Genomic DNA, 27,335 nt, shown 5'->3' on the forward strand with positions numbered 1-27,335 from the left:
CCAGCTGTAAAGCGACAATATGAGCGCGCTGCCGTGCCACTGACCGAGCGGGGGATCAGATTACAAAGAGCTGATTCATTACGCGCACGCGTTCGCGAGTATGGATATAGGTCAGTTGTGCTAGGATCAGCAATTAGATTTCGTCGCGGTTTAACCTAACCAGCGACTGGAAGAGAACATACTGTATAAAAAGTATAGCATGGACACATATTCCCGATTCGAAAGGGATACCGAATTTGAACGCCCTTTGCTTCCCGGGTGGCAAAATATTATTGAATGAAATTGTAACTCCTTTCACACTGGGAAGCAAGGGGCATCAAAATTGCTGACAATCCATTATCTTAGTATTTAAGAACCCACAAAGCATGTAAATAATCATTATCAATAAAGTATCCAAAGAATATTCAAGTAGTACGTTCGGGTCCTCTACATCCGAAAAAGGTTTTCCTCCGGCGTGAGGAAGTTTACTAAGTTGCATCTTTTACTTCGCTACAAATCCTGAGTTACTCTGTTTCACTTGTGCTGCAAGTGGACCATAGAAACTTACAAACAAACTTGGAATTAGAATTGGCCTGTACTGCAGGACGGTTCTAACCAAACCTCTCCCTTGCAAGGAAGTTATCATTGGAGTTCTCGTTACGCGGGATTTTCATTGTCTAACTTCTGGTTAAGTCTTGGACGGTCTGTTCAGCAGAACGTCGAATACTGACCGGCAACCCAACTCGCGTCGTAAGGTCGGCGTGTATCGATCGCCGACATATGGTGGCTCCAGAGAGGACTCGTTCGAATTAAAACGCGACGCGAAGTTAAAACTCGTAAACCGAATCACTAAAGTGAAGATACTCCGGGACCGGTAACAGTCTCGTTAACGCGAAGTGAAAGAACAGAACCACGTAATCCGAAGAAGCATGACGGAATACGTGAACAATCCAAATGGACACTGCCGTTTGTGTACGGCAGAGGACACTTCGGACCGGACTATGGCCGAGTGCTCCAAGTGTAAACACTGGTTCCACATCACTTGTGTGGGACTGGAACTTAAGCCCTCCAAGAGGGAAGCATGGAACTGTCCGCAATGCGTCAAAGAGATCAACGAGCTCCAGCAACTGAGAAAGGAGATCGAAGATTTAAAGGCGAAGCAACGCAGTCGTCCAACGGAGCAACCAACAGTAGCAGATCCGCTCTAGATAATTCGTCGCCAATTTGAGTCTCAAATGGAGAGTCAAAAGAAGAGGGACGAAGCCTACCAAAAGGCAATGCAGGATCTGGTATCGAGCCTGGGATCTGGAGGATCCAGGACAAAAACAGAGGTACCAGCGGGCACGTTAGCCCCAACGTCGGTAACCCTACCGACAGAGTTAACCAACTTGCTGCGGAAACAAGCAGCAACATCTTTACCCATGTTTCATGGGTCATACAAGGAGTGGCCGAACTTCAAACGTTTGTATGACGAAAGCAAACAAACAGGAAACTTCAGCGATGCTGACAACGTGAGCCGTCTGATGGCTCAATTAGGAAAAAGGCCAAAATCATACGTCAGCGCCCTAATGATGGACCCTGGCAACGAAAGGCAGATCATCGAAACACTATCAAGTATATACGGCCAACCAATGGCGATATACAACGAACTGTGGGCAGACTTAACCAGGTTGAGGAACCCAAGAATGGAAAACCCACAAACAATGATCGAGTTTGTGGTCACACTAGGGAATTTAGTGTGCAACATGAGGATGATAAACCAAAGATCATACCTCAACAACCCACTCCATCTGGCAGAAATAGTAGAAAAGCTTCCCTTGAACATCAGAGAGCAGTGGGCCGATAAAGAAACTAACTGTCTTATGCCCATGGAAGGGCAAGAACCAATCAGATTAACATTGGAAGATCTGTACAACTTTTTGGTGCCACAACAAAGAAAGGCGACGCTACTTTTGGCCCAAAGAGTGAATTATGAAAAACCTTTGCTGAGAAACGAAAATCAAGGCAGAACGAATGTCCACAATGAAGGCATCAAGCAAAATTGCTCCCACTGCTCCCAACAGCATAGGATAAACATGTGTGAAGCTTTCAAAAAGCTCGATAGCAAGAAGAAACAGCAAATAGTCCAAGATAAACGGTTATGTTTCAACTGTCTTGGTAAAAACCATCAAAGTAAGGACTGCAAGTCCACCCGAACATGTGCAGTGGCGGGATGTAAACGTCGACATCACACGTTGCTGCATGAACGATCTACTTTGAAGGAAGAACCGAAAGCTAAGAAGGTTCAGAATCCAGCCGAAAGGGAAACATCAGCCAAAAACACAAGACAAGAAGGAACACCATCAACGTCAAAGGACATCGAAGTGGAAGAGGAAAGGACAAACCTGCATGCCGTGAGGAAGAACAAAATATACTTCCAAGTTATTCCAGTAACATTATCAGCAAGAGGGAAATCCCTCGATACTTTCGCCTTTCTCGACCACGGTTCCTCGAACAGTTTGATTCTAAAAGATGCAGCTGAGGAACTTGAGTTACATGGACCATCCTCACCCCTTAAAATGTTGTGGACCAACGAATCGGAATATTCTGACCCAGAGAGTCAGCTGGTGTCGTTTGGTATCAAAGGTACTAATAATATAACCCATTCGATGAGAAACGTCCGCACAATCAGAAAACTCTCCTTGCCGAGACAAACACTGGATTACGATGAATTAAAGGAAAAATATCGTCATCTAAGAGGACTTCCAATCCACGGGTATCAAAACGCTAAACCGACCTTGTTAATTGGGCTAGATCATCCCTTATTATTGACACCAACGAATCAGCGTGTCAGCAAAGAAGTTTCAGTAGCGGCTAAAACACCACTGGGATGGACCATACACGGGAACGACAAATTGGAAACAGACTCAATCTTCACGTGTATTCAAATGGAGACAGAATCTCTAAGAGAAGAAATTCAAAAATTCTTCTCTACGGAAGAATTTGGCGTGAAAGTAACGACGATAGACGAACGTAGTACCGAAGAAAAAGTAAAGCCAACAACAACCACGGAAGAGGTGAAAATATTCAAGATAGACCAAATACCCGATGTAAAATTGCAGCTAAATTGGTGTTCAAACTGGCAGAAGTTGCGGAAAGCCGTAGGATATTGGATCTTCTACGTCCGAAAACTCCAATCGAAAGTGCGAGGAAAACCATACCGAAACTTTGTAACGGTCAGCGACTACAGAAATGCCGAAATATTGATCATAAAACAAACACAAAGAGAATCATATCCACAAGATTTAATCACGCTAGAAAACAACGGAAGGGTTGAAGTGAACAGCTCCATAGCTGAACTAGAACCAACACTTGACAGTGATGGGGTAATAAGAACTACCGGTAGATTGGACAAAGCAAGATCACTACCATACGCAGTCCGACACCCAATAATAATTCCAAATAAGCACCACGTGACCGACCTCATTACGAAGGATCACCACGAGAGATTCCTCCATCGCCAATTGGAAGCAGTAATTGCAGCGATCAGACTAAACTTCTGGATAGTAAACACCCGCAGTGCAGTTAAACGCGCATTCGCGAAATGTCAGTGGTGTAAAAACCAAAAATTCACCCCGCAAGCACCTTAAATGGAATTACTACCCGAATGCAGGACTAGCCCTTCAACGAAGGCCTTCATTCACACTGGAATCGATTACTTCGGCCCCATGGAAATTACAGTCCGCCGGTCAACAGAAAAACGTTGGGGCGCATTATTTACTTGCATGGCTACCAGAGCTGTACACCTAGAACTAGCAGACGATCTTACCACAGACGCTCTTATTCGATGCATCCTCACTCTACAATACAGACGTGGCCAAATAAAAGCTATTTACAGCGACAACGGCACAAATATGCAAGGAGCGAGCAACCTCTTCAAGGCATTGGAAATAAGAACCGCAAGCAAAGGGATTGAATGGCATTTCATCCCACCCTCAGCACCACATTTTGGCGGTGCTTGGGAGAGAATGGTTCAAGAAACCAAAAAACTGCTCAAGCAAAAACTATGGGGAAATTCAAAACCCAATGAAAGTGAATTGAGGCTTGCACTCACGGAAATAGAGTACCTGTTAAACAGTCGCCCATTAACACATATACCGCTAAACGTGGACGACAACGAACCGCTGACCCCCAATCATTTCCTAATGGGTGCTGCTGATACACCGTACCCATCATTAAGTGACGTTAATAAAGCAGAAGCGAGCAGGAGTCACTGGCTCAAAGTTCAGCATGCCACACAAAACTTCTGGGAACGTTGGACCACAGAATATTTACCAAAGCTAATGAAACGCGAAAAATGGAGAAAACCAATGGAACCTCTACAAAAGGATGACATAGTTGTAATGGCCGACGAACAAATTAAAGGAAAATTCCACAAGGGAATAATCACCGAAACAAATCCATCATCAAGCGGACAAGTGCGATCGGTGACAGTTAAATTCGGAAAGAACCAATTAGTTAGGCCGGCCGTTAAACTTGCAAAACTCGATGTGAAGACGCCGAGTACAACCGTCTTCACAGGACATATCAACCGAACAACACTGCCCGATGAGCCTAAGAGAATTAAACGAATGCAAGAGATCGGCCAAGACAACTTCCAACATTGGGCAAAAAGGCAAAAAATTGATCTCGACAAAGTAAAGGAGCTAGCTAGTCGGATACCTAAGGCTAAACCAAAAAAGCCGATAAGAAAATCCAAACCTAACATACTGGCAAAATTCCTAACAGCGACTGCACTCCTCTCCGCAATTCAACCAAGTAATACGATAACCATCAACCCAATAAACGATCCAGGCATACTTTTTGACCATGATGGATCCTACATGTTAAAACGAGGCATCTGGTACACAAACGTCGATACAAATCTTTCGCCGATGGAGGACCTAACCACAATTAACAGAATTTATGAAAATATAACCAATGCTCTGACGAAATTCAGACAAACGGTTCGCGATGACTCCATATTAGAAATGAAAACTTCTATGGAACAACAGAAAATGGTAACCACGCAAGAATTGTTGGCCCTCAAGAGACATAAAAGAAGCAAAGGAATATTCGGTTTTCTTAAAGATATTCTATTCGGCGGAGACAATATGGAAGAAGAAATCGACGCAATCAAAAATCGCCAAAATTTAGAGATGCATGAAATATCGGACAAAATTATCAAAATGCACGCCAAAAATCATCAGCTAAATGACTACATCAATAACAAAATACAAAATATGAACCTGAAAATCCAAGGGCTGAAAGGAAAATATACAACACAGGCAGCTGAAGATACAGTACGCCGATTAACCGAGTCTATACTGCTGGCCAACCAGTTCATGGAGAATACGGTAAACAAATACAAGGCTATCCAATCGCACCCATTCAACTATACGGAGACAGAGAAAATTATGAAGGAAATAAGTAACCAACTGCCGAATGGATATGAAATTTTAAACGATCCCCTCGGCACACAATTCGGCTTAGAAGAAACAAATGGACATCTCCATATTACTATGCAAACAGTTATAATAAGCAGCGAAATATACGAATTATTCAGAATCATACCAGTACCCTCGCCAGCAAACCGAACCATCATCGTTTCCGATCATAACTTCATCGCAATGAGTCATACGCAGAAGTTCTTCTACCCAGCACCAGATAGAGAACGCTTCAACAAGAGCCATTACATTTCCGATCAACACACCATCAAAACTGAACCAGATTGCATCACAGCGGCACTTCTTAAAATTCATACAAAGGAACAATGTAAACTCGAACAACTACCATACGATTATATGGAAATAATACCTCTGGCCTCAATTTATCTACTACACACACAATCCAAACAGCATAAGAATACACTGTGACAAAACGATAACTCCCAGTTATTACGCGGCTTTAGTGAAACTAAACACGGATTGCGAGATACAATCAAAGAAAGGCGTAACATATGCAACCATACAAGAAGAAAGTAATACAACAAAATTGTATCATCGAACCAAAACCGACACTTTACACATGATATGGAACCAAGGAGACAAACCACTCACCAAACAAGATCTAACTGAAGAAGAAGAATCACCTACTATCAACACAAATTCAAACCACCATGGTTTGATCATAGTGATAATCACAATCATCTGTACCACGATATCGGCCGCAATAGTGGCATACTACTTCATCGGCCGAGTAAAGGAACACACAACAGATGGCCCGATAGCTATCTCCCGTGAGACGACCCCCAGAAGAAGCGAGAGAAGACCACCACCAAGACCAATACCCAGGATCATGATGACTAACGAAGCAGATAGTATAATATGAACAAATAACAAAAAACTGTTCCTAGCACAATTGACAAATTTATCGTAATTCTGTCGAGCAGAATTACGGTGGGCCGGTATGTCGCCGCTACCTGAAATCAGCTGTTAGCGTTCGTTCAATTTTCCTTCCACCAGCTGTAAAGCGACAATATGAGCGCGCTGCCGTGCCACTGACCGAGCGGGGGATCAGATTACAAAGAGCTGATTCATTACGCGCACGCGTTCGCGAGTATGGATATAGGTCAGTTGTGCTAGGATCAGCAATTAGATTTCGTCGCGGTTTAACCTAACCAGCGACTGGAAGAGAACATATTGTATAAAAAGTATAGCATGGACACATATTCCCGATTCGAAAGGGATACCGAATTTGAACGCCCTTTGCTTCCCGGGTGGCAAAATATTATTGAATGAAATTGTAACTCCTTTCACACTGGGAAGCAAGGGGCATCAAAATTGCTGACAATCCATTATCTTAGTATTTAAGAACCCACAAAGCATGTAAATAATCAGTATCAATAAAGTATCCAAAGAATATTCAAGTAGTACGTTCGGGTCCTCTACATCCGAAAAAGGTTTTCCTCCGGCGTGAGGAAGTTTACTAAGTTGCATCTTTCACTTCGCTACAAATCCTGAGTTACTCTGTTTCACTTGTGCTGCAAGTGGAACATAGAAACTTACAAACAAACTTGGAATTAGAATTGGCCTGTACTGCAGGACGGTTCTAACCAAACCTCTCCCTTGCAAGGAAGTTATCATTGGAGTTCTCGTTACGCGGGATTTTCATTGTCTAACTTCTGGTTAAGTCTTGGACGGTCTGTTCAGCAGAACGTCGAATACTGACCGGCAACCCAACTCGCGTCGTAAGGTCGGCGTGTATCGATCGCCGACAGGATCGTTCGATTATTTATCAAATAAAGTTCGAATTTCATATTTTTATGTTGAGGGTAATATTTCGGTGAGATATGCATATCAACCAAAAAAAAAAGTTGAAAGCGAAACGATTCAAACAGTCTTTTTCAAAAATAAAAAAAAAAAAAGCAAATAAAAATTTGCGTCGCTGAAATAAAATGTTTTTATATTATATCATATTGTGCTCGATAATTTCGAGAAAGTCGTTCGCGTTTTGGTACAGTTTTGCTATAGCAATTATTCACCCTTATTCTGGTTTTCGAACGAATAGGAAACGTACGCAAATCCCATCATTGTTCTCGAACGAGCCATTCGACGTATTTTTGATTTACAGTCGTACTAGATCATATTATTGGTGTGCTTATTTGCATAAACTACATAAGCTACAACTACTCACTCTGCGCAACAATCACCTCGTCTATCTGTCCCGAGCAGTGTTTGGATTTCGATCAAAATCGAATGATACACAATGTGTCATGCAAGAAACCTCTCCCGAACATATAACCAAATATGAGAGGATCATTCAGATACTTGTATGAATGACAGTAATCACTTGTGTTACACTAAATGATTAAACCAAGAGAGGAACGAAGACTGTTGTTTGCACATTCGAGCTGTATCAAATATCGCAAACCATTTTCGAAGCCTGCATACAAGTTTAAACTGCATATATCGTCCCGCTCGACTATAGCGAAACCCACTGCACAGACAAGTACAAAGCAATAAACAAGAAAAATTACGTCATCATTCGGTCACCATTTGCGGAGAGCAACGAATGGGAAAAGAGAGCGGTGTTGCTAGTAAAACTATGCGTTCTATATGAATAAACATATTTCAAAGGATAGCGGCGTTAAAAATGGAAAATATGATCCGTCTACCCTTCCCTTAGCCTCTATCGAGCTAAATAATACGTTGCACTCTATGAGACTTAAAAATCAGGATCTGCTATATTAGCTGAATATGAACAATTCGCTTCGCGTAGTCCGTACGATCCTGCTGTTTCATGATGCATGGAGAGGTCGATATGCATATGTTAGAGGCAAAGAAGAAAATAAACTTTCTGCACCGAAAGCGTATATGATGGTTTTGCTTGCGTGTCGGTGTATCGAAGTGCGAACCGATGCAGAATTGTCTCGTTCTATTTTGTGTCGTGATTTGCAGCACGTAACAACAAAAGAATGCAGCTGGGGGAAATGATTTGTGTATGATCCTATTTAAACGAACGAAAGCAATTTTTTCAGTGAATGGATTATTTGGCTGATCCCGAGATCTCGCAGTGCTCAGGCTGGTATTACTCGATATCAGATATAACAAGATCGATACCCTGCCTGTGGAATCTCGACACATGAGGTCATATGAATAAAAACGAAATTCAGCTTTACTTTACTTCAGTCAAGCAGTCGTGAGTGAGATTAAGTTTTTATTACGTTTGGTATGAATAAAATTAACAACTAAGTATTTACTTTTCGAAAATGGATGTTTAGCTGATTTCGTATGAATAAAACAGTACACTTGAAGAACACTTTTTTTTGCAGGTGGTGAAAAAAATTTTGTACGAAAATTATTTTTGCAGACAACTTTATATTATAATAAAAAGTTTCAGTAACAATGTTGGAAATGTATAGACAAGGGGTTAAATAAAAGTCGGAAAAAAGTGTTTTAAGTAATTAAATAACATGATGTAAAAATTTTCATTCAAATTTTTACATTTGAAAACTGGCTTCGTGTCTTCTAATCTGATACGTATTACCGGTATTACACTAACGAGATTGGGACCCAAACTATTGTCCCTAATTGAAAGTCGACACTATTCCTTTGTCATCGCGAATACACGCTTTGTCAAAACAAACCTTCTAAAACAAAACCTAAACAATCAGTTGACAGATGTTTGACAAAGTGAAAACTATGTTCAAATTCGAACATGGGTTAAACGGACCTTCACGGTCAACTTTATTGATAATATGATGACAATTGAGAGCATAATGACAGCTGAAAATGGCCGACAACGCAGAAATTCGGATTTCGGATTTTTCGGGCATAAATATCGTGAAATTTCATTTGGATGCATGATGTTGACGTTTTACCTCACGGACTTCCAAACTGAGTTGCCAGATTTGTGGACATTTAATTTTTGTTAGTCTTATTTGCGATTGCAATTAAAATTTATAAACTTCTGAAATTGTAGGAATCATAAATGAAAGCATTACAGGTCTGTCCAATTAGAAAAATGTCGCATTGGATGTAAATTACTGTACTTTAAATAGCAAGATATGGTACTTTTCACGATACAAATCAAAACCTCAAAGTAAACTGACAAGTGAGAGAGTGAATAAAAATTAACAACGTCTTAGGAATTTTTTAACGTTGAACTCGGGCATTCTTTGCGCTAGCGAATGCACTTCAGTCTAAGTTGTGTGTTTCTTCACACTCCGCTATAAAATTTGGAGAATGAGAAGAATCTGGGAAAATTACAGATGAAAAAAACATAATGTGTTAATTCAAGCTACAGTAGAATTCCGATTATCAGCGGAATAGTTAGGCAAACTCACCGCGAATAACGAAAATCGCGTATGACCCATAGAAGGACTAAAAAAGAGATGCAAACACGAAAAAAAAATGATTCAACATAAAAACTATGTTTTATTAATACAGAAATCATTAAACTATCCATCTATAACGTCGTGTACACCCGCTGCTTTATTTCCTCCATCGAGTCCAAGAAGATGATCATTTCTTGGAAAGTCTACTGCAACTGAATGGAGTACTCCAGTCGCATTCTTCTAATGCGCAGTAACTTCAGTAACTTGTTCCAAAGTCGCAACACATTTTCTTTGCAAGCTGTAATTCCCTCCATATCTTGGTAACGTTCAACTTCCAGCTCATTCCAGACGGCCACCACAGCCTGAACACGTTCTTCGTAGGCAAAAATGTCGGTCTCGATAGTCTTAAGTGCGATTCACATACAACATACACGTCACGTTCACGTCCCGTCACGTCACGATACGTCAATGATTCTACCATGCGATTCTCATGAAAACATTCACATACACCAGCAACGTAACGACCCGTCAGCATACGTTCAACGAAAAGGACCGGCAGGGTTTGTAGAAAAGAATAATTGACGGAGACGGACGGCTCGTTTGGTTATTGTCTGGGCTTTGTGTCTCGGCTTTTGTTTTGATTTTGTTGTACAGTAATTTACATCTACATCGACATTAAGCTAATTGAACAGATCTATGATGCAACACGTTTAATTAGACATTTTTACCTCTAGTTGGACATTTTTGTAAACATTGAGTTCGGGGCACAAATTATCGCCCCACATTGAAAGTCGCCACCAGTCGCAAATGTCCAATTACTGGTCAAAACCGACTACAATGCGACACTGAGTGGTGCCTCAGCATATCGCTTTATAAGTAACTTTCTGTACTTTTTATGCCAACATATCTCTTAGCTCCAAATTTCGGAGTGAAAATCATGAAAGAATCATTGAAAGAATTATTCTATTTATTATTATTGTTGCATAAGGGTCGGACTACGGGGTTTAAGCATCTAAATAATTAAATTCAATGATTCTCATTGAATTTTTCAAAATTTAGAACTGATTCTAGGCATGCTGATTTGAAAGAGGGCATTGCAATTTAAAATTGTTGTAGGTGGCGACACCATGAATAAAATTAATTCGTTTGGCATTTGACGTGACGGTGCTGGTGGAAGCATTGACTGCATGTGTGAATTGGTGGAGACGTTGACGGAACGTAGACGTTCTTTTCCGTAACGTGCTATGTGAATCGCACATTACGCTTCTTGACGGCTGCTTCCACTCAGCCAGTTGATATTCCGAAGGCCAGTTTTCTCTCATGGTTGCCTCGCGGTTGAAACGAGCAGCCAGTTATTCGAGCTTCTCCTGTTGGATCAGCTCCTCTCAGATTTCTCCAAATGCTCCCAGGCTTTGTTGATCATCATTTTTTCCTTCATGGGTGTGTAGGCTTTTCATTGTTTGCCCTTATTTTGGATTGCAGTGTGAAATTAAAATCAGTACTTCCAAATTGCCTTCCTCCATAATTTGGATGGTTTATCCACCGTACAATAGTTGGAAAACTGTGCCAACTGTTGCTGCACACCGACAAGCGACTTGGAAAAATGCCGATTAGCAATCTGGACGTTTGTTACTTCGATCCATTACGATCATTATCCATTGCGATACCGACGTTCTTCCCAAAACATTTACCATGCACAGTTTCTGTAGCGAAATTCGAAAACAAAACGATTTTAATATTTACCGGCGAAGCATTGATTAATGTTTACATTCGGGCATCAATGTCAGTTGCACAGATTGATCTGTGTTGCTCATATTTTTTTCAATACGTCTTGTTCATTATAGGGGGAATTAATAAAAATTACAATAAAAAAGATCTGGCTTTCCTGTTGGCAGTTTTATTTACGTGCCACTTTGTTTGCCAATTCACAATTATCAACAGTGACAAACACTGCCAAACATCAAAAATACAAAAAAAAAATACTGAAATATTTAACGTACATCAGTACATGGTTTAACAAATTGGTCTAAAAAAGTTTAAGCAAACAAGTACTAAATATTTGCTCGTCGTGTTTTGCGTCGAATATATTTGACCAGTACACGTTGATCAAATTTTATCTGTGCAGTGCATGAGTACCTTAAGTGCCTAGAAGTATATCCTAAAGCCGGGTTCAGACGGTGCGAGTAAGCATACGAGTCGGTCTAGTCAGTTACTGCAGTGCAGCTACTCACACCGTGTGAACACATCATGCCAGTTATTGTCATGTGTGATCCGGCGTGCGAGCTACTTCAAAGTTTTTTGAATTTACTCGCACTTGCATGCTTCACAACGTCAAAAACAGAATTTAGCGTTCGAATCAGTGATGCCAAATGTAATGAAATGTCTCTATTTTTAAGATATTTGAAAATATGTGAAGATATTTATAGACTTGAAAATTATTGGAAAAACAAATAAAACCCTCATAGTTTCTAAACGAAATAATTGTTATTTCGTTTTGCACGCTGGCGGGGCACGCTTTCTTTTTGAGATAGTTTTCTTGAGAATCTCTAATATAGAATCATTATCAGATCACAACTTACAAAAAAAAGTATTGTTCTAAGAAACAGAATACATATTCGATTTAAAAAAGTACATTTTCATTCATTATTAAAAATTTTGAAGCGTATTTATTGCACCTGCAAATCGACTATCATTTTCATTTCACAAAATAAATAAAATTTAAAAAAAAATCTTTTAGACTACCATTTATAACATCACATCCTTTCGGAATTATCTGAGCTATGGATGTTTTCGAGATTCTAAAAAATATCGACAACAATCCCAACGATATTCCAAAACAAAGGCACATCAATGTCATTTCTAATTTAACTCTTGCAGGTACAGCATCCCTCATGACTGTATCTTGGCGTTGTATTCGTGGAGCAATTAAATCCAACAGTTTTTTCACTTGTTCAGGTGTTATTATCAACACTGCTCTGTAATCTCGGGGATCCTCATCGTAGAGTTCCTTCAATATTGTATTTGTTGCTCCTTTGCATCTAATTCCTGGCCCGAATCCTTTTCTCTTTCTGCTTTTTCGGATAGTACCTTCAGTTCAAAGAAATTCAGCACAAAGTATGTATTTTTAAACACGATCAGCGTTTGTTTTGCTATAAAATTGTGTGATGATACATTCAACTGAAAACCTAAGATGAAAACTGCCAATAAAGAAGTCGATTTTGGACCAATCATTTGACAAATTCGGACCTGATTGCTGTTTCTGACTGTTTGATGGACATTTGAAAAGTCGCCTGGCATCCCTGGTAAACCCGTGCCGTAGTATCTAGTTTCTCGCCAGCAGCTCACACTGTGTGAACGGACAAGGCGAGTCAACCAATTGTCAAGCGAGTCCACCGGGTCAGTAGCTGCTCATTGTCAAGTCAGCTACTAGCAACGTATAAATGGGCCTTAAAGCCGGGTTCAGACGGTGCGAGTAAGCATACGAGTCGGTCTAGTCAGTTACTGCAGTGCAGCTACTCACACCGTGTGAACACATCATGCCAGTTATTGTCATGTGTGATCCGGCGTGCGAGCTACTTCAAAGTTTTTTGAATTTACTCGCACTTGCATGCTTCACAACGTCAAAAACAGAATTTAGCGTTCGAATCAGTGATGCCAAATGTAATGAAATGTCTCTATTTTTAAGATATTTGAAAATATGTGAAGATATTTATAGACTTGAAAATTATTGGAAAAACAAATAAAACCCTCATAGTTTCTAAACGAAATAATTGTTATTTCGTTTTGCACGCTGGCGGGGCACGCTTTCTTTTTGAGATAGTTTTCTTGAGAATCTCTAATATAGAATCATTATCAGATCACAACTTACAAAAAAAAGTATTGTTCTAAGAAACAGAATACATATTCGATTTAAAAAAGTACATTTTCATTCATTATTAAAATTTTTGAAGCGTATTTATTGCACCTGCAAATCGACTGTCATTTTCATTTCACAAAATAAATAAAATTAAAAAAAAAATCTTTTAGACTACCATTTATAACATCACATCCTTTCGGAATTATCTGAGCTATGGATGTTTTCGAGATTCTAAAAAATATCGACAACCATCCCAACGATATTCCAAAACAAAGGCACATCAATGTCATTTCTAATTTAACTCTTGCAGGTACAGCATCCCTCATGACTGTATCTTGGCGTTGTATTCGTGGAGCAATTAAATCCAACAGTTTTTTCACTTGTTCAGGTGTTATTATCAACACTGCTCTGTAATCACGGGGATCCTCATCGTAGAGTTCCTTCAATATTGTATTTGTTGCTCCTTTTCTTTGCATCTAATTCCTGGCCCGAATCCTTTTCTCTTTCTGCTTTTTCGGATAGTACCTTCAGTTCAAAGAAATTCAGCACAAAGTATGTATTTTTAAACACGATCAGCGTTTGTTTTGCTATAAAATTGTGTGATGATACATTCAACTGAAAACCTAAGATGAAAACTGCCAATAAAGAAGTCGATTTTGGACCAATCATTTGACAAATTCGGACCTGATTGCTGTTTCTGACTATTTGATGGACATTTGAAAAGTCGCCTGGCATCCCTGGTAAACCCGTGCCGTAGTATCTAGTTTCTCGCCAGCAGCTCACACTGTGTGAACGGACAAGGCGAGTCAACCAATTGTCAAGCGAGTCCACCGGGTCAGTAGCTGCTCATTGTCAAGTCAGCTACTAGCAACGTATAAATGGGCCTTAAGGTAGGCCAACTTGCTAAAACCACTCTTCAGCGGTCTTGGAAGTCTACTGTGTTTTATTTGTAAACAAAACACAATACGCTTGAGCCCAAGCTCGCTCGTCTATCTCTTTCACGCTTCAAGTAAATAATTCCCCTTCTGCTTTCCTCCGTACTGTTTTCATATACCGCTCCCCTGACCAACTTAGTCACGAAACGGCCTCACCTTAGGATATACTTCTTGGCGCCTTGGCAATAACAAAACAAACAACCCCCGCTCCACAAACCGTAATCCCCTTCTTCTTGAAGTGATGATGTTGCTTCACCTGTTATACATTGATATAAGCACCTTGGAATAAACCAAGACGGGTCTATGGTACTAGGTGAGGCCGTTTCATCACTAAGTTGGTTAGGGGAGCGGTATATGAAAACAGCACGGAAGAAAGTAGAAGGGGAATTATTTGCTTGTAGCGTGAAAGAGACAGACTGATCACGAGCGACCTTCGGCAATAGCGTATTGTGTTTTGTTTACAAACAAAACACAGTAGACTTCCAAGATGGCTGAAGAGTGGTTTTAGCAAGTTGGCCCACCTTAGTATATACTTCTAGGCGCCTTGGAATAAACTACCGAGTAAGTACACTTTCTTATTTGAGGGGCTTAGAATGCAAGGGGTGTAAGTGACTTGATCGATTTCTCTTCATCATTTTCTTTAGTTAATAACTCAACTGCAAAATCGTTCAAATATGAGTTTGCTATTGGCGATCTAACGTACAAATCTACACCTAGGCGGCGCTGCGGTGAAAGTGATGATGGTTTTAAATTTTGCCATGTGAGATTATGGAAGGTTTGTAGGTCTTTCCATAAATTACAATGTTATAATCATAAAAGATTATTTGATTACGATGAGTTTGTAAGAAATTTAATTCTGCGCAATTTTATATATAACATGTTATTTATTTACCTCTTTCAGTAGTGAAAACTATAAAAATGTTGACAATGGTTGAATTAAAGAAGGAAATTCGAGAGCACAATCAAACACAAGTAGAAAAATGCACGATTCCTGCATGTGAGAACTACCTTGGAAAGCCCGGAAGTAAAATATACGTGTTTTGTTTTTGAGTTTTAGGTTACATTAGCATCATTTTCTTAGTTCAAAAACAAAATCCAGATGTCTCACCGATCGTTTACGTTTTGCGTTAGATCGCCAATTGACGATCTAATACTTATGACAGACATACAGCTGTTCTACCGCTGTACTTCGAAAATTGTATGTCTGTCACCATGTACAGCGCTAGAACCATGCAAGCAACTCGGTACAATCGTTGTACCTGTACCGACCTATTTTACCGCTGTACATGGCTACAGCTGTACTGCGCGCAACGCCATAGACGGTTAGTGGTGGGTAGCATGAACAAACCGAATCAAAACGTTTGGTAAACGTTCTTTTCATTGACTTTCTCTTGAGTTATAAACTCAGATTTTAAACTTGGTTGTTATGTTTGATAGTTTGAACGCTAAATAAAAACCTTTTTCATTGAAATATGTGGTAAAAATCGGAAAAAATTCTGATTGTCAGTTTGACATACGGTACAATGTACAACCAAAGTATGTCTGTCATGGTACGATGGTACCTATACAACGCTGTACACGTACAACGCTAGTACAGCTGTATGTCTGTCCATGATATAACGCGAAACGTAAACGATCGGTGAGACATCTGGATTCTGTTTTTGAACTAAGAAAATAATGATAAGGTAAGCTAAAATTGAAAAACAAATCACGTATGTTTTACTTCCGGACTATCCAAGGTTGTTCTCACATGCAAGAACCATGCATTTTTCTACTGGTTTTTGATGGTGCTCTCGAATTTCCGTCTTTGATTCAACCATTGTCAATATTTATACAATTTTCACTACTGAAAGAGATAAGAAAATAACATGTTATATATAAAAATGCGCTGAATTAAATTTCCTAAAAACTCATCGCAATCAAATAATCTTTTATGATTTTAACATTGTAATTTATGGAAAGAACTACACACCTTCCATAAGCTCACATGGCAAAATTTAAAACCATCATCACTTTCACCGCAGCGCCGCCTAGGTGTAGATTTGTACGTTAGATCGCCAGTTCTCATTTTCTTCTAATCATCTTGGTTCCTACCTAATGTGTGTATAGAAAAGAGCGATATAAAGCTGACAGTTTAAGTCGAACTGAACAATTCTCTGAAAAACACTACTGCTGTCGCGTTGTTTGTCAAAGACCATTGGTTTGGCTGGTTTCTCAATTCGCTTGGATTTACATAATTTCAATTTTCGCCGTAGAAAAACGATCGCTGGTGCAGAATTTAGTGCAATAGTGTTCACCAGCGCGGGACGATGGCAGCACCGATTGAAATTCCGCTCCGGGATACGGACGAGGTATGTAAATCAGTCGGAAGTTTGTGCTTGTCTTAATGACGCATTGAATTTTATCCGCGACGTTCGGGAAGGCATACGCTAGTTGGTATTTCGCGGAACTCTCGTTTTACTATTGTTGGTTTTAATTCCATTCTAGGTGATTGAACTCGATCCAGAGCAGCTGCCGGAGGGAGAGGAAGTTTTGGGAATTCTGCGCCAAGAACGATCACAGCTAAATACTTGGGTTACCATTGCTGTAAGTTAAGATTCTCATGTGTCGCAATGAATTGTTTGTTCATATGGGGTTTTATTTTCAGCATGCGTACTATAAACAGCAGAAAACAGATGATTTCATCAAAATACTGGAAGCATCTCGCATCGATGCAAATATTTCATATCGAGATTACGAGAAGGATCAGATGCGAGCGTACGACATGCTGGCTGCGTTCTACGTCCAGGAGGCGAACAGAGAGAAGTCGAAGGATAAGAAAAGGGAACTTTTCATGAAGGCCACCCATTTGTATACTACGGCAGATAAAATTATTATGTACGATCAAAACCACTTGTTAGGTCGTGCCTATTTCTGTCTTCTGGAAGGCGACAAGATGGAGCAGGCGGATGCACAGTTTAATTTTGTGCTGAATCAGTCACCCTCCAATATTCCATCGCTTCTCGGGAAAGCCTGTATTGCTTTCAATAAAAAGGATTACCGAGGAGCGCTGGCTTTTTACAAGAAGGCATTGCGCACTAATCCCAATTGTCCGGCGGCTGTTCGGTTAGGAATGGGTCATTGCTTTTTGAAAATGAGCAATCAAGATAAGGCAAAGTAAGTTGCATATTGAAGTTTGTTTGTCTCGGGAATGAGTTGTTTAACTCAGCATTAACTTATTTCAGATTGGCCTTCCAAAGGGCACTTGATTTGGATCCGCAGTGTGTTGGAGCTTTAGTTGGTTTGGCTATTTTGAAGCTCAATCTTCATGAGTCGGAATCGAACAGAATTGGCGTGCAAATGCTATCGAAAGCGTATACTATTGATTCGACCAATCCAATGGTTCTGAACCATTTGGCCAATCATTTCTTCTTCAAAAAGGATTATCAGAAAGTGCAGCATTTGGCACTGCATGCATTCCACAACACGGAGAACGAAGCAATGCGCGCGGAAAGCTGCTATCAACTAGCTAGAGCTTTTCACGTGCAACGAGACTACGATCAGGCTTTTCAGTACTACTATCAGTCGACACAATTCGCACCCGTTAACTTTGTTCTTCCCCATTTCGGACTTGGGCAGATGTATATCTACAGAGGTGATTCGGAAAATGTGAGTTTTGCTTTTTCGTAACCGAGTTTAGGTGATCTATAATCTTTTCTATGTTTTTTAGGCCGCTCAATGTTTCGAGAAAGTTTTGAAGGCACAACCAGGCAACTATGAAACGATGAAGATTCTCGGTTCGTTGTATGCCAGCTCTTCGTCTCAATCGAAGCGAGACATTGCTAAAAATCATCTCAAGAAGGTAACCGAACAGTTTCCGGATGATGTTGAAGCGTGGATTGAGTTGGCACAAATTTTGGAACAAAATGATTTGTTGGGTTCGTTACAAGCTTACGCTACGGCGACGCACATTCTAACCGACAAAGTGAAGGCGGATATCCCACCAGAGATATTGAACAATGTCGCCGCGCTTCACTATCGGTTGGGGAATTTGAACGAAGCCAGGTCGAAGCTGGAAACTGCAATTGATCGCGCCAAAATCGAGGGACAGCATGATTCGCAGTACTATGATTCGATTTCTGTCACAATGACCTACAATTTGGCTCGACTGAACGAAGCAATGGCATCATTCGATAAGGCGGATAAGCTGTACAAGGACATTCTGAAAGAACATCCAAACTACATTGACTGCTATTTACGGCTGGGCTGTATGGCTCGTGACAAAGGTCTGATTTTTGTGGCGTCCGATTTCTTCAAGGATGCTTTAAAAATTAACATGGAGAATCCGGACACGCGTTCGCTTTTGGGTAATTTGCATTTGGCAAAGATGCAGTGGACACTAGGTCAGAAAAACTTCGAAACTATTCTGAAGAATCCGGCTACCTCCAGCGATGCTTATTCGCTTATTGCATTAGGTAATTTTTGGCTTCAGAGTTTACATCAGCCTAGCAAGGACAAAGAGAAAGAGAAGAAGCACCAGGAGAAGGCACTTGCCATCTATAAGCAGGTTTTGAGAAATGATCCCAAGAACATTTGGGCAGCCAACGGAATCGGTGCGGTTTTAGCCCACAAGGGTTGTATAATCGAAGCAAGAGATATATTTGCTCAAGTCCGTGAAGCTACGGCGGATTTTGCTGATGTGTGGCTGAACATCGCACACATTTATGTCGAACAGAAGCAGTACATTAGTGCGATCCAGATGTACGAAAACTGCCTGAAGAAATTCTACAAACATAATAACGTTGAGGTGATGCAATATTTGGCTCGGGCATATTTTCGCGCTGGGAAATTAAAGGAAGCTAAAATGACTCTGTTGAAGGCGCGTCGTGTTGCTCCCCAAGACACGGTGCTGTTATTTAATATTGCGTTAGTGTTGCAACGGCTCGCGATGATGGTGCTTAGGGATGAAAAATCCATACTGACCGTGGTTCTTCAAGCTGTGCATGAGCTGGGATTAGCTCACAAGTACTTCACTTATCTTTCGGTCAATGGAGACAAGACCCGTTACAATATTGCTTTAGCCGCTGCTGAGGCTGGACAGTGCCAGGATCTGTTGCAACAGGCTCAGTACCATGTGTCCCGGGCTAGAAAGATCGACGAAGAAGAACGATCGCTTCGGCAAAAGCAGGAACAGGAGCGTGAAGAGTTCAAACGTCGTCAAATTGAGGAACGCACTCGCATGGAGGAAATGCGTCGTAAGGCTCACGAAGAGATGCTTTTGAAACGGCAGGAGTACAAAGAGAAGACAAAGAATGCGCTGTTCTTTGCCGATTCTGGACCAGAACCCAAGAAGAAAGGTGGCCGTGGTCGGAAGGATTACATCTCGGACTCGGATGCGTCTGGACCAGGTGGTAGTGGCGGAGATGAAGGTGCTCCATCGAAAGAACGGAAACGCAAAGAACCAGGAGAGAAAAAGAAACGCAAGCCCGGTGGTGGGCGTAAGAAGAAGGAGAAACCGGCGAAAAATTTCGGCTCAGATAGCGATGAGGATACGGCACCGAAGAAACGTGGTCGCAAGAAGGGTTCTATGACGGCTAAGAAACAAAAAGATTTGGATGATGGGCTTTCGCAGAAACAGAAATCTAGAATTGTTTCCAAGGCAACGGTATCGACAAGTGAGTCCGATAGCGACAGAAGTAGACTCAAGATTGCTAGTGGCGATGATTCTGGCTCTGGCAACAGTGAACCGGCAACTAAACGGAAACGTCGCATCGCTTCCGGTTCTGAAAGTGGCTCAGATAAGTCCCGATCCCGTTCTCGATCGGTTTCGCCGGCCGGATCCAGATCTCGTTCCAAGTCTGGAAGTCGTAGTCGGAGTGCTTCCCGTTCGGTCTCTCGATCCAAGTCGAAATCCGTTAGCCGATCGCGCTCCCGATCCAAATCTGGCAGTCGTTCACGGTCCGGGTCAAGATCCAGATCTGGAAGCCGATCACCATCTCGATCAAGGTCTCGTTCTGGATCGGGTAGCCGACAAGCATCTCCAATTTCGAGAAAGTCAGTATCGGGATCTGGCTCTGATTAAACTGCGCATCATATAAAATCGATGAATTGAGACGTCTGTTTTAAGATTATTTCGAGCTGGATGAATAGTGGGTAAAAATATGATACGGCGATAGGTACCCTACATATAATCTATTTCTTTTGTCTGCAACCATGATTCGGTTCAGTGTTCTTCAAGTTAAATGATGTTCAATATTGTGTAAAATTGTAATGATCATTTTGAATAAAAATTTATGAAACGCAAACGTTTTCGTATCAATTTCGTTCTTACAATCTTGTTTTTAGCTAATCTTTTTTGAAATATTTTTATTGTGCTCTATAATACAAATACAGTCAATACAACTACTATCACTATCACACCGAGCAAAATTTCGAGTTTTGTAAATCGAGATAATTTCTTATCGCGCTCGAATTTCATGTGTTGCATTTGCATAAATTAAAACGCTTCTGAAAATTTTCCCGAAGGAAAAAGTCAGGGATGCAAATCAAAACAAAATAATTCTCTGAAGATATGCAACAAGCAAACCAAGCAACTCAAAAATTCTGACAGTTGCACCGATAGCATTCACTCGGTCGATGCTATCGACTTGCTCGGTATCTATGATAGTAAAATAGAGCTAACGAGCAAAATTTCTATCGACTCGATTTCTATAATAAGGTCCATTATTTGTTGTTGTAGCTATGCTTTCCTTTCACATGTTTATCCTGAATTGCAAAGGATGAGAAAATAATTGGTTTCACAAAATGTAAATGAATATGTATCCGAATCAAGATAAACAGAATGTCAATTTATTCTGAATATACTGCTTCTTAGAATTATGGTACGATGGTATAATTTGTGTATATGTAGCTGAAAATACAGCTTGTGTATATGAAACAAATTTGGTGATGGATTTTTGTCAGAAATAAACACGTCTTTCAAACAAAATTTATTAATGAAGACTGCTTTTAGACGTAGGACTACGTATTTTATTTCTGAATCGGGCGGTAAGTTCAAAGTATCGGAAACGAGAGCGTTACATGTGAATAGAAAGTCCGGAAAATGATCATGGTTTGTACGGTTTTAGAAATAATTATTTTTAGAAGGAGAAAATCGAATTTTCAAGTGGATGTTGCATTTCTCATTGCTTGAATTTACTGTCATCATATTGATCTATTCATAATTTAGGTTTTCTTCAGAATATTGCCTTTTTTGGACATTTTGAAGATGAACAGCACTCAACACAGAAACTTTATTTCTGCTACACGCGAAGGGCACCATAAGGGCCTGACCACATACATCGTGGACAACTTTAGGGGTGATAGGGGTTAAGGCAATGCTCACGCTGTCCACGGTGAGGGGGCGGGGAAGTTGTATAAATAATGACCACGTGGACACGTTAAATAAATATTCAAAAAGAATGCCTTCACAAAAGCGGTTTTGCTGTGTGAGGTCGGTCGAACAGTCGAACATATACAGTCGAACATATACAGTAAGTTCTCTCTAATTTGACATCTAATTAATTGGACAGATCTGTAATGCGACACGAATAATGTGCGATTCGCATACAACATCAACGTCACGTTACTTTAGTAATTCTACCAAGCAATTCTTATGGAAACATCCACATACACCGGCAACTCAACGGCCCGTCAGCATACGTCCGACGAAAACGACCGGCAGGTTTTGTAGAAAAGAATAATTGACGGAGAGTGACGCTTCGTTGGGTTTTTGTCTGGGATTTGTGTCTCGGCTTTTGTTTTGATTTTGGTTGCATTTTTTATGCCCCGACATATCTCCCAGTTCCATAATCTCAGTTAAAATCATTCGCGACTAGCTGAGAAAAATAGTCTCTATATTATTATTGTTGAATAAGGGTCGGAACTACGGGGTTTAAGCATTCAAATAATATAATTCGATGATTTTCATTTAATTTTTCTATATTAAGAACTGATTCTAGGCACCCTGATTCGAAAGAGGGCATTGTAATTTAAAATTGTTGTAGGTGGCGCCACCATGAATAACATTAAATAAATCATTCGTTTGACATTTGACGTGACGGTGCTGGTGCAAGCATTGACTGCATGTGTGAATTGGTCGAGACGTTGACGGAACGTAGATGTTCTTTTCCGTAACGTTCTATGTGAATCGCTGAATCGCACATAAATGGATTTTTTGATTCGGGACATAGAAGGTAGAGTGTCGCCGTCTACCGGATTTTATGGTTGTATGATGCAAATGTAAATGTGTTTTTCAATTGTACTTTTGTTCCGTTTTGTTCTCGAATTCTATTGAAGTTTATAAAAAAACGAATGTGTAGTGGTGAAGTGCAACTAAGTGAAGCATTTTTCACTTCAGGAACCTTTCTTATTTTGCTGATACACAATACAGAACCGAATAAGTGTACTCTCTTTTCTTTTCTAAAAGAACTCTTGAATATTTTCATAAGAACGTATGGAAAACAGACTTTGCACGTTGCACGAATAGTCCTAACAATAAGCAAATTAATAATGTCAGTGACACTGAAAGTTATGAGCATAACGCTGAAACTAGTAATAACTCAATATAAAGAAAACATAAAATAAACAAAGCCCGAGTCACGAAAACGTTTGTTCCTTTGATCGGAAAACATTTGACAGTTATTGTGAGGGGAAAAAAGTAGCAAGAAATATTTTATTTTCAAGCAAAAGGCACTTGAAAAAATGCTTTACACGTTGAGTGCCACAGTTTTTTAGCGACTATATGGAAATTTTTAAACGTATTGGGACCATCGTTTCTTGTCGTAGTGGTAGGTATTTTCGTTCGAAAGGGAATGCTTATAAGCTTATATGGTTATATTAGTTACCTTTATTATCGTATGTTATACTGTCAGTTAACGTGTTAATTGCGTCCGCCAGTTTGTTAGCATTCACCCAAAAATTCGTTATATTTACTAATTATTTCTCTCAGTGTATTACTGAAGTGCTGACTGGCATCATGTAAACCAAGGCGCCTAGAAGTATATCCTAAGGTGGGCCAACCTGCTAAAACCACTCTTCAGCCATATTGGAAGACTACTGTGTTTTGTTTGTAAACAAAACACAATACGCTAGTGCCGAAGCTCGCTCGTGATCAGTCTGTCTCTTTCACGCTACAAGCAAATAATTCACCTTCTACTTTCCTCCGTTCTGTTTTCATATTCCGCTCCCCTAACCAACTTAGTGACGAAACGGCCTCACCTAGTACCATAGACCCGTCTTGATGTAAACATGGCATATTTTTGCTTATACTTATGACAGACATACAGCTGAACTACCGCTGTACTTCGAAAATTGTATGTCTGTCACCATGTACAACGCTAGAACCATGCAAGCAACTCGGTACAATCGCTGTATCTGTACCGACCTATTTCACCGTTGTACATGGTTACAGCTTGTCAATATCAACTGCTCGCAGCGCCATAGACGGGTAGTGGTGGCACCATGAACAAGTTTTGTCAACACCGAATCAAAACACCGCAGTGTTAAATATTCAGTTAGAGACGATTGAACTCCCAGAGTTTAAAGTCTCTTAAATCCAACACCAATTCCAGTTCCTATTCAGTTCGTGAGGAAAAAAACTATAAACTATATATACCTGTGGCCAAGAGTAGTTGAACAACGGTAATGGAGCTAGCAAAGAAAAGGAAGGCTACGATGCTCGACAAATCGGGGATGCTGGTCGTCATTGAAGTGTGGAAGGACAATATTCTGTCCCTTCGGAGCACTTCCAAGAACTCCCACATCTACAAGCAAATGTGTGAGGAGCTGAAAGGCCACGGCGTTATACTTACGGCGGTCGAATTGAAAAACCGGATCAATAATCTCTCTCGGAAGTACACGTAGATACTTTTTGAAAAGAATATAAAATCAAGTCAAAATAATGGCATATTTGGTCCCTACGTGGGGAAATGTGCCCTTTGTCAAAATAATCACAAGTGCCCCTGATTTTCATAAATTCCTGATCCACTGAAAAAAATCATTAAATTAATGCCAGAGATAAGATATTTTTTGTGGCATTTGTGATTATTTTGACAACTGAGCTACTAAAAAGACATATTTACAAAGCATACGGACCAAATATGCTTTTATTTTGGCTCGAATTAACATGCTTTTCGGCTGTTAAAACGTTTGAGTCAGCACTCTACGGGCAATTTTTTGAGATAGTGTACTTTTTCCGATCCGAAAGAAACGCCATGGGGCCCTCGGGAGGATCACCTTCTTCTTGGGATTATTTTGATATCCACACAGCTTTCTCCATACTTATAAACAAAACAGCACACGCGATTTGATGGATGAGTTGATTGGTTCCGGTAAGTTAAAAGTAATTTTGACCGTAAATTTTCGAAAGAAGGAGACTGCATGGATCGACTTTCTCTTGTGTTAAACATCATCTAGAAAACTTTGGATTTATGAGTAATTTGAGTTGGGTTCTGATTCAAGATAGAATAGATAGTTCATCCGGCATCTTCTGGTAAGTATTCCAGCCAAATTTTATAGTTTTTCACTCAACTTGAAAACAGTTTTTTGATCTATATCAGGCATTAACGAAGCAACTAACAATATCTTTTATTTTGTTCCAGATGATGACTACTGCGATGCTGAGTATTTAGATGAAGCGTACAACACGGAGAACGACACATTCGCTCAATCTATGTTTATGTCACCTTCTGCGCCGACATCATCAGTATCATCGCCATCACCAACACTGCCATCATCAAGCCGCAGGCATTCCGCTCCTAAAAAGAGAAAACAAAATGTGCAGGAAAAATTGTTGGAATTGGCTATAAAAGAAAACGAAAATATGGTTACTTTTATGGAGCATTCCAAGACTACAGATCTTCAAATAATCGAGCTCATGAAAGAAAATAACGCGTTGATGAGCAAGCTGGTCGATAAAATTTGAATTGTGTACTTGGAAATTTGATCCAAATAAAACATGTTCAAAAAATCAAATGAATACAGAAATTGATAAAAAGTTTGCGGTGAATATAGAGGGAGATAATGGGACAGTTTCCCTGTGATATTTACCGAAATGTACCATCAGTGCGTTTCTAATCCTGGATGCTGATGCGTTTTCGTTTCTTACTATCAATCCTCTTTGTGGTTGTTGCTTCGAATTTAAGGTTTGAAGCTGGATCATCCATTTTTTGTTAATATGGTCATTGTGGTTGTTACATAGGTTATGTAGAATGCAGCAAGTTTTGATAATTGTATTGACATTATTTAGGTCGACCTCCAAACCTTTCCCGATTCTTCTGAAACGGGCCTTCAGATGGCCGAAAGCCTTCTCTACAACCCGTCGGCATGCTGAGAGATGATAATTAAATAACTTTTCATGCTCCGGCTGATCTACAGAAAATAGAAACGGCTTCATCACCTGGTTTGACAGTCTGAAAGCCGAATCGCCGATCAACAGCATCGGTACTACAACCCCTTCGATTAGTTTCGAATGCGCTTTAAATGTCTCGTTCGTGCAGTGTACTTTTTTGAGTTTGGAGTTCTCAAAAATAGTTGAATCATTTGAACGGCCAGGAACTCCTACGTTGATATATGTGAACCGGTAACGATGATCCACCGCAGCAAACAGAATAACCGAATGCCATCCTTTGAAGTTATAGTAGTCGGTTGCCTCATTTTTTGGTACTTTGACTTCTATATGGCATCCATCAATGGCACCGTAGCATTGTGGAAAACCCAGTTTCTCGAAGCCACCGATATCTTCTCCGAGGTTGGTGGGTATGCGTCATATTTCTATATGTATATGCGTCTATTTCTGATATCTTCTCCGAGGTTGGTGGGTATGCGTCAAACACTTCGTGTTGCACAACATCTACAACCGCATTGCAGATTTCAATGACCAGTTCACCCGTAGTTGTTCTTCCTACACCGAATAGACTTCCAATAGAATAGATATTCCGCTGACGATCCGAAAGCATACAGGGCAATAGCGATGCGTTTCTCCAACCGAATAGCAGACCGCCAAAGAGTATCTTCTCTTTGCAGGCGATGTAATTTTTGGACCAACAAATTAACCGTACATCTGTCAACCCGAAACGTGTTTTTAAACTTTTGAAGTGGGACTACGTCTAACCGGAGTATATGGGGGGTAAAATGAAAACCTAAACGCAGAACATGCAGGAAAAAATGAAAGATTCCGAATGCTTATAACTCGAACATTTATTACTGGATCGGAAAGATGTTTGCATCAATTGATAGGGAATATTTCTATGCTTCTATCGCAATTAATAAAATGTTATTTTTCATTAGATAAACAACTGAATAACAGTAAAATGTTAAGCGTTATCTAAACGCCCTAACTGCCTCATTTTGATTGGCCCGATCTACGGTTTCCCTAACAGAGCCATCAAAACCAAGCAGCCTTGGGGAAATCGGCATTGCAAATACATGAAAGTTTAGTTCCGACTGAAATGTGTTTCCCTAACACAGACTTCAAATACATGGAGCTTAGGGAAATTGGCATTGTAAATACATGCAAGTCGGGGGTGTTTTTGTTCCGACTGAAATATGTTTCCCTAAAGGCTGATTTAGACGATGCCAGTCAGCGCTCTAGTTGAGGTATCCAGTGAACAGAGAACAGACACTCTGTTCAAGTTAGAGGCCAATTACTTGTTCGATACTGGTACAAGTAACTTGGACAGAGTGTCTGTTCTCTGTTCACTGGATACCTCAACTAGAGCGCTGACTGGCATCGTCTAAATCAGCCTTAACA

General features: G+C 40.3%; 2 protein-coding genes across 2 annotated transcripts; both read left to right on the plus strand.

The window, feature by feature from the left end:
- Window positions 1-1,214: 1,214 nt before the first annotated feature.
- On the plus strand, window positions 1,215-3,608 carry LOC129774035 (uncharacterized). Its single transcript, XM_055777732.1, has one exon. It carries the CDS (start codon window positions 1,215-1,217, stop codon window positions 3,606-3,608), a length of 2,394 nt encoding a protein of 797 aa, XP_055633707.1.
- Window positions 3,609-16,710: 13,102 nt separating this feature from the next.
- LOC129774991 (RNA polymerase-associated protein CTR9 homolog) lies at window positions 16,711-20,850 on the plus strand. Its single transcript, XM_055779126.1, has 5 exons — window positions 16,711-16,917; window positions 17,054-17,152; window positions 17,214-17,722; window positions 17,791-18,214; window positions 18,276-20,850. The coding sequence occupies exons 1-5, from the start codon at window positions 16,876-16,878 to the stop codon at window positions 20,625-20,627; spliced, it is 3,426 nt and encodes a 1,141-aa protein (XP_055635101.1). The 5' UTR covers window positions 16,711-16,875; the 3' UTR covers window positions 20,628-20,850.
- The last annotated feature ends 6,485 nt before the right edge of the window (window positions 20,851-27,335 follow it).

This window comes from Toxorhynchites rutilus, chromosome 3 (genome assembly GCF_029784135.1).
Source record: "Toxorhynchites rutilus septentrionalis strain SRP chromosome 3, ASM2978413v1, whole genome shotgun sequence".
Taxonomy (NCBI): Eukaryota; Metazoa; Arthropoda; class Insecta; order Diptera; family Culicidae; genus Toxorhynchites; species Toxorhynchites rutilus.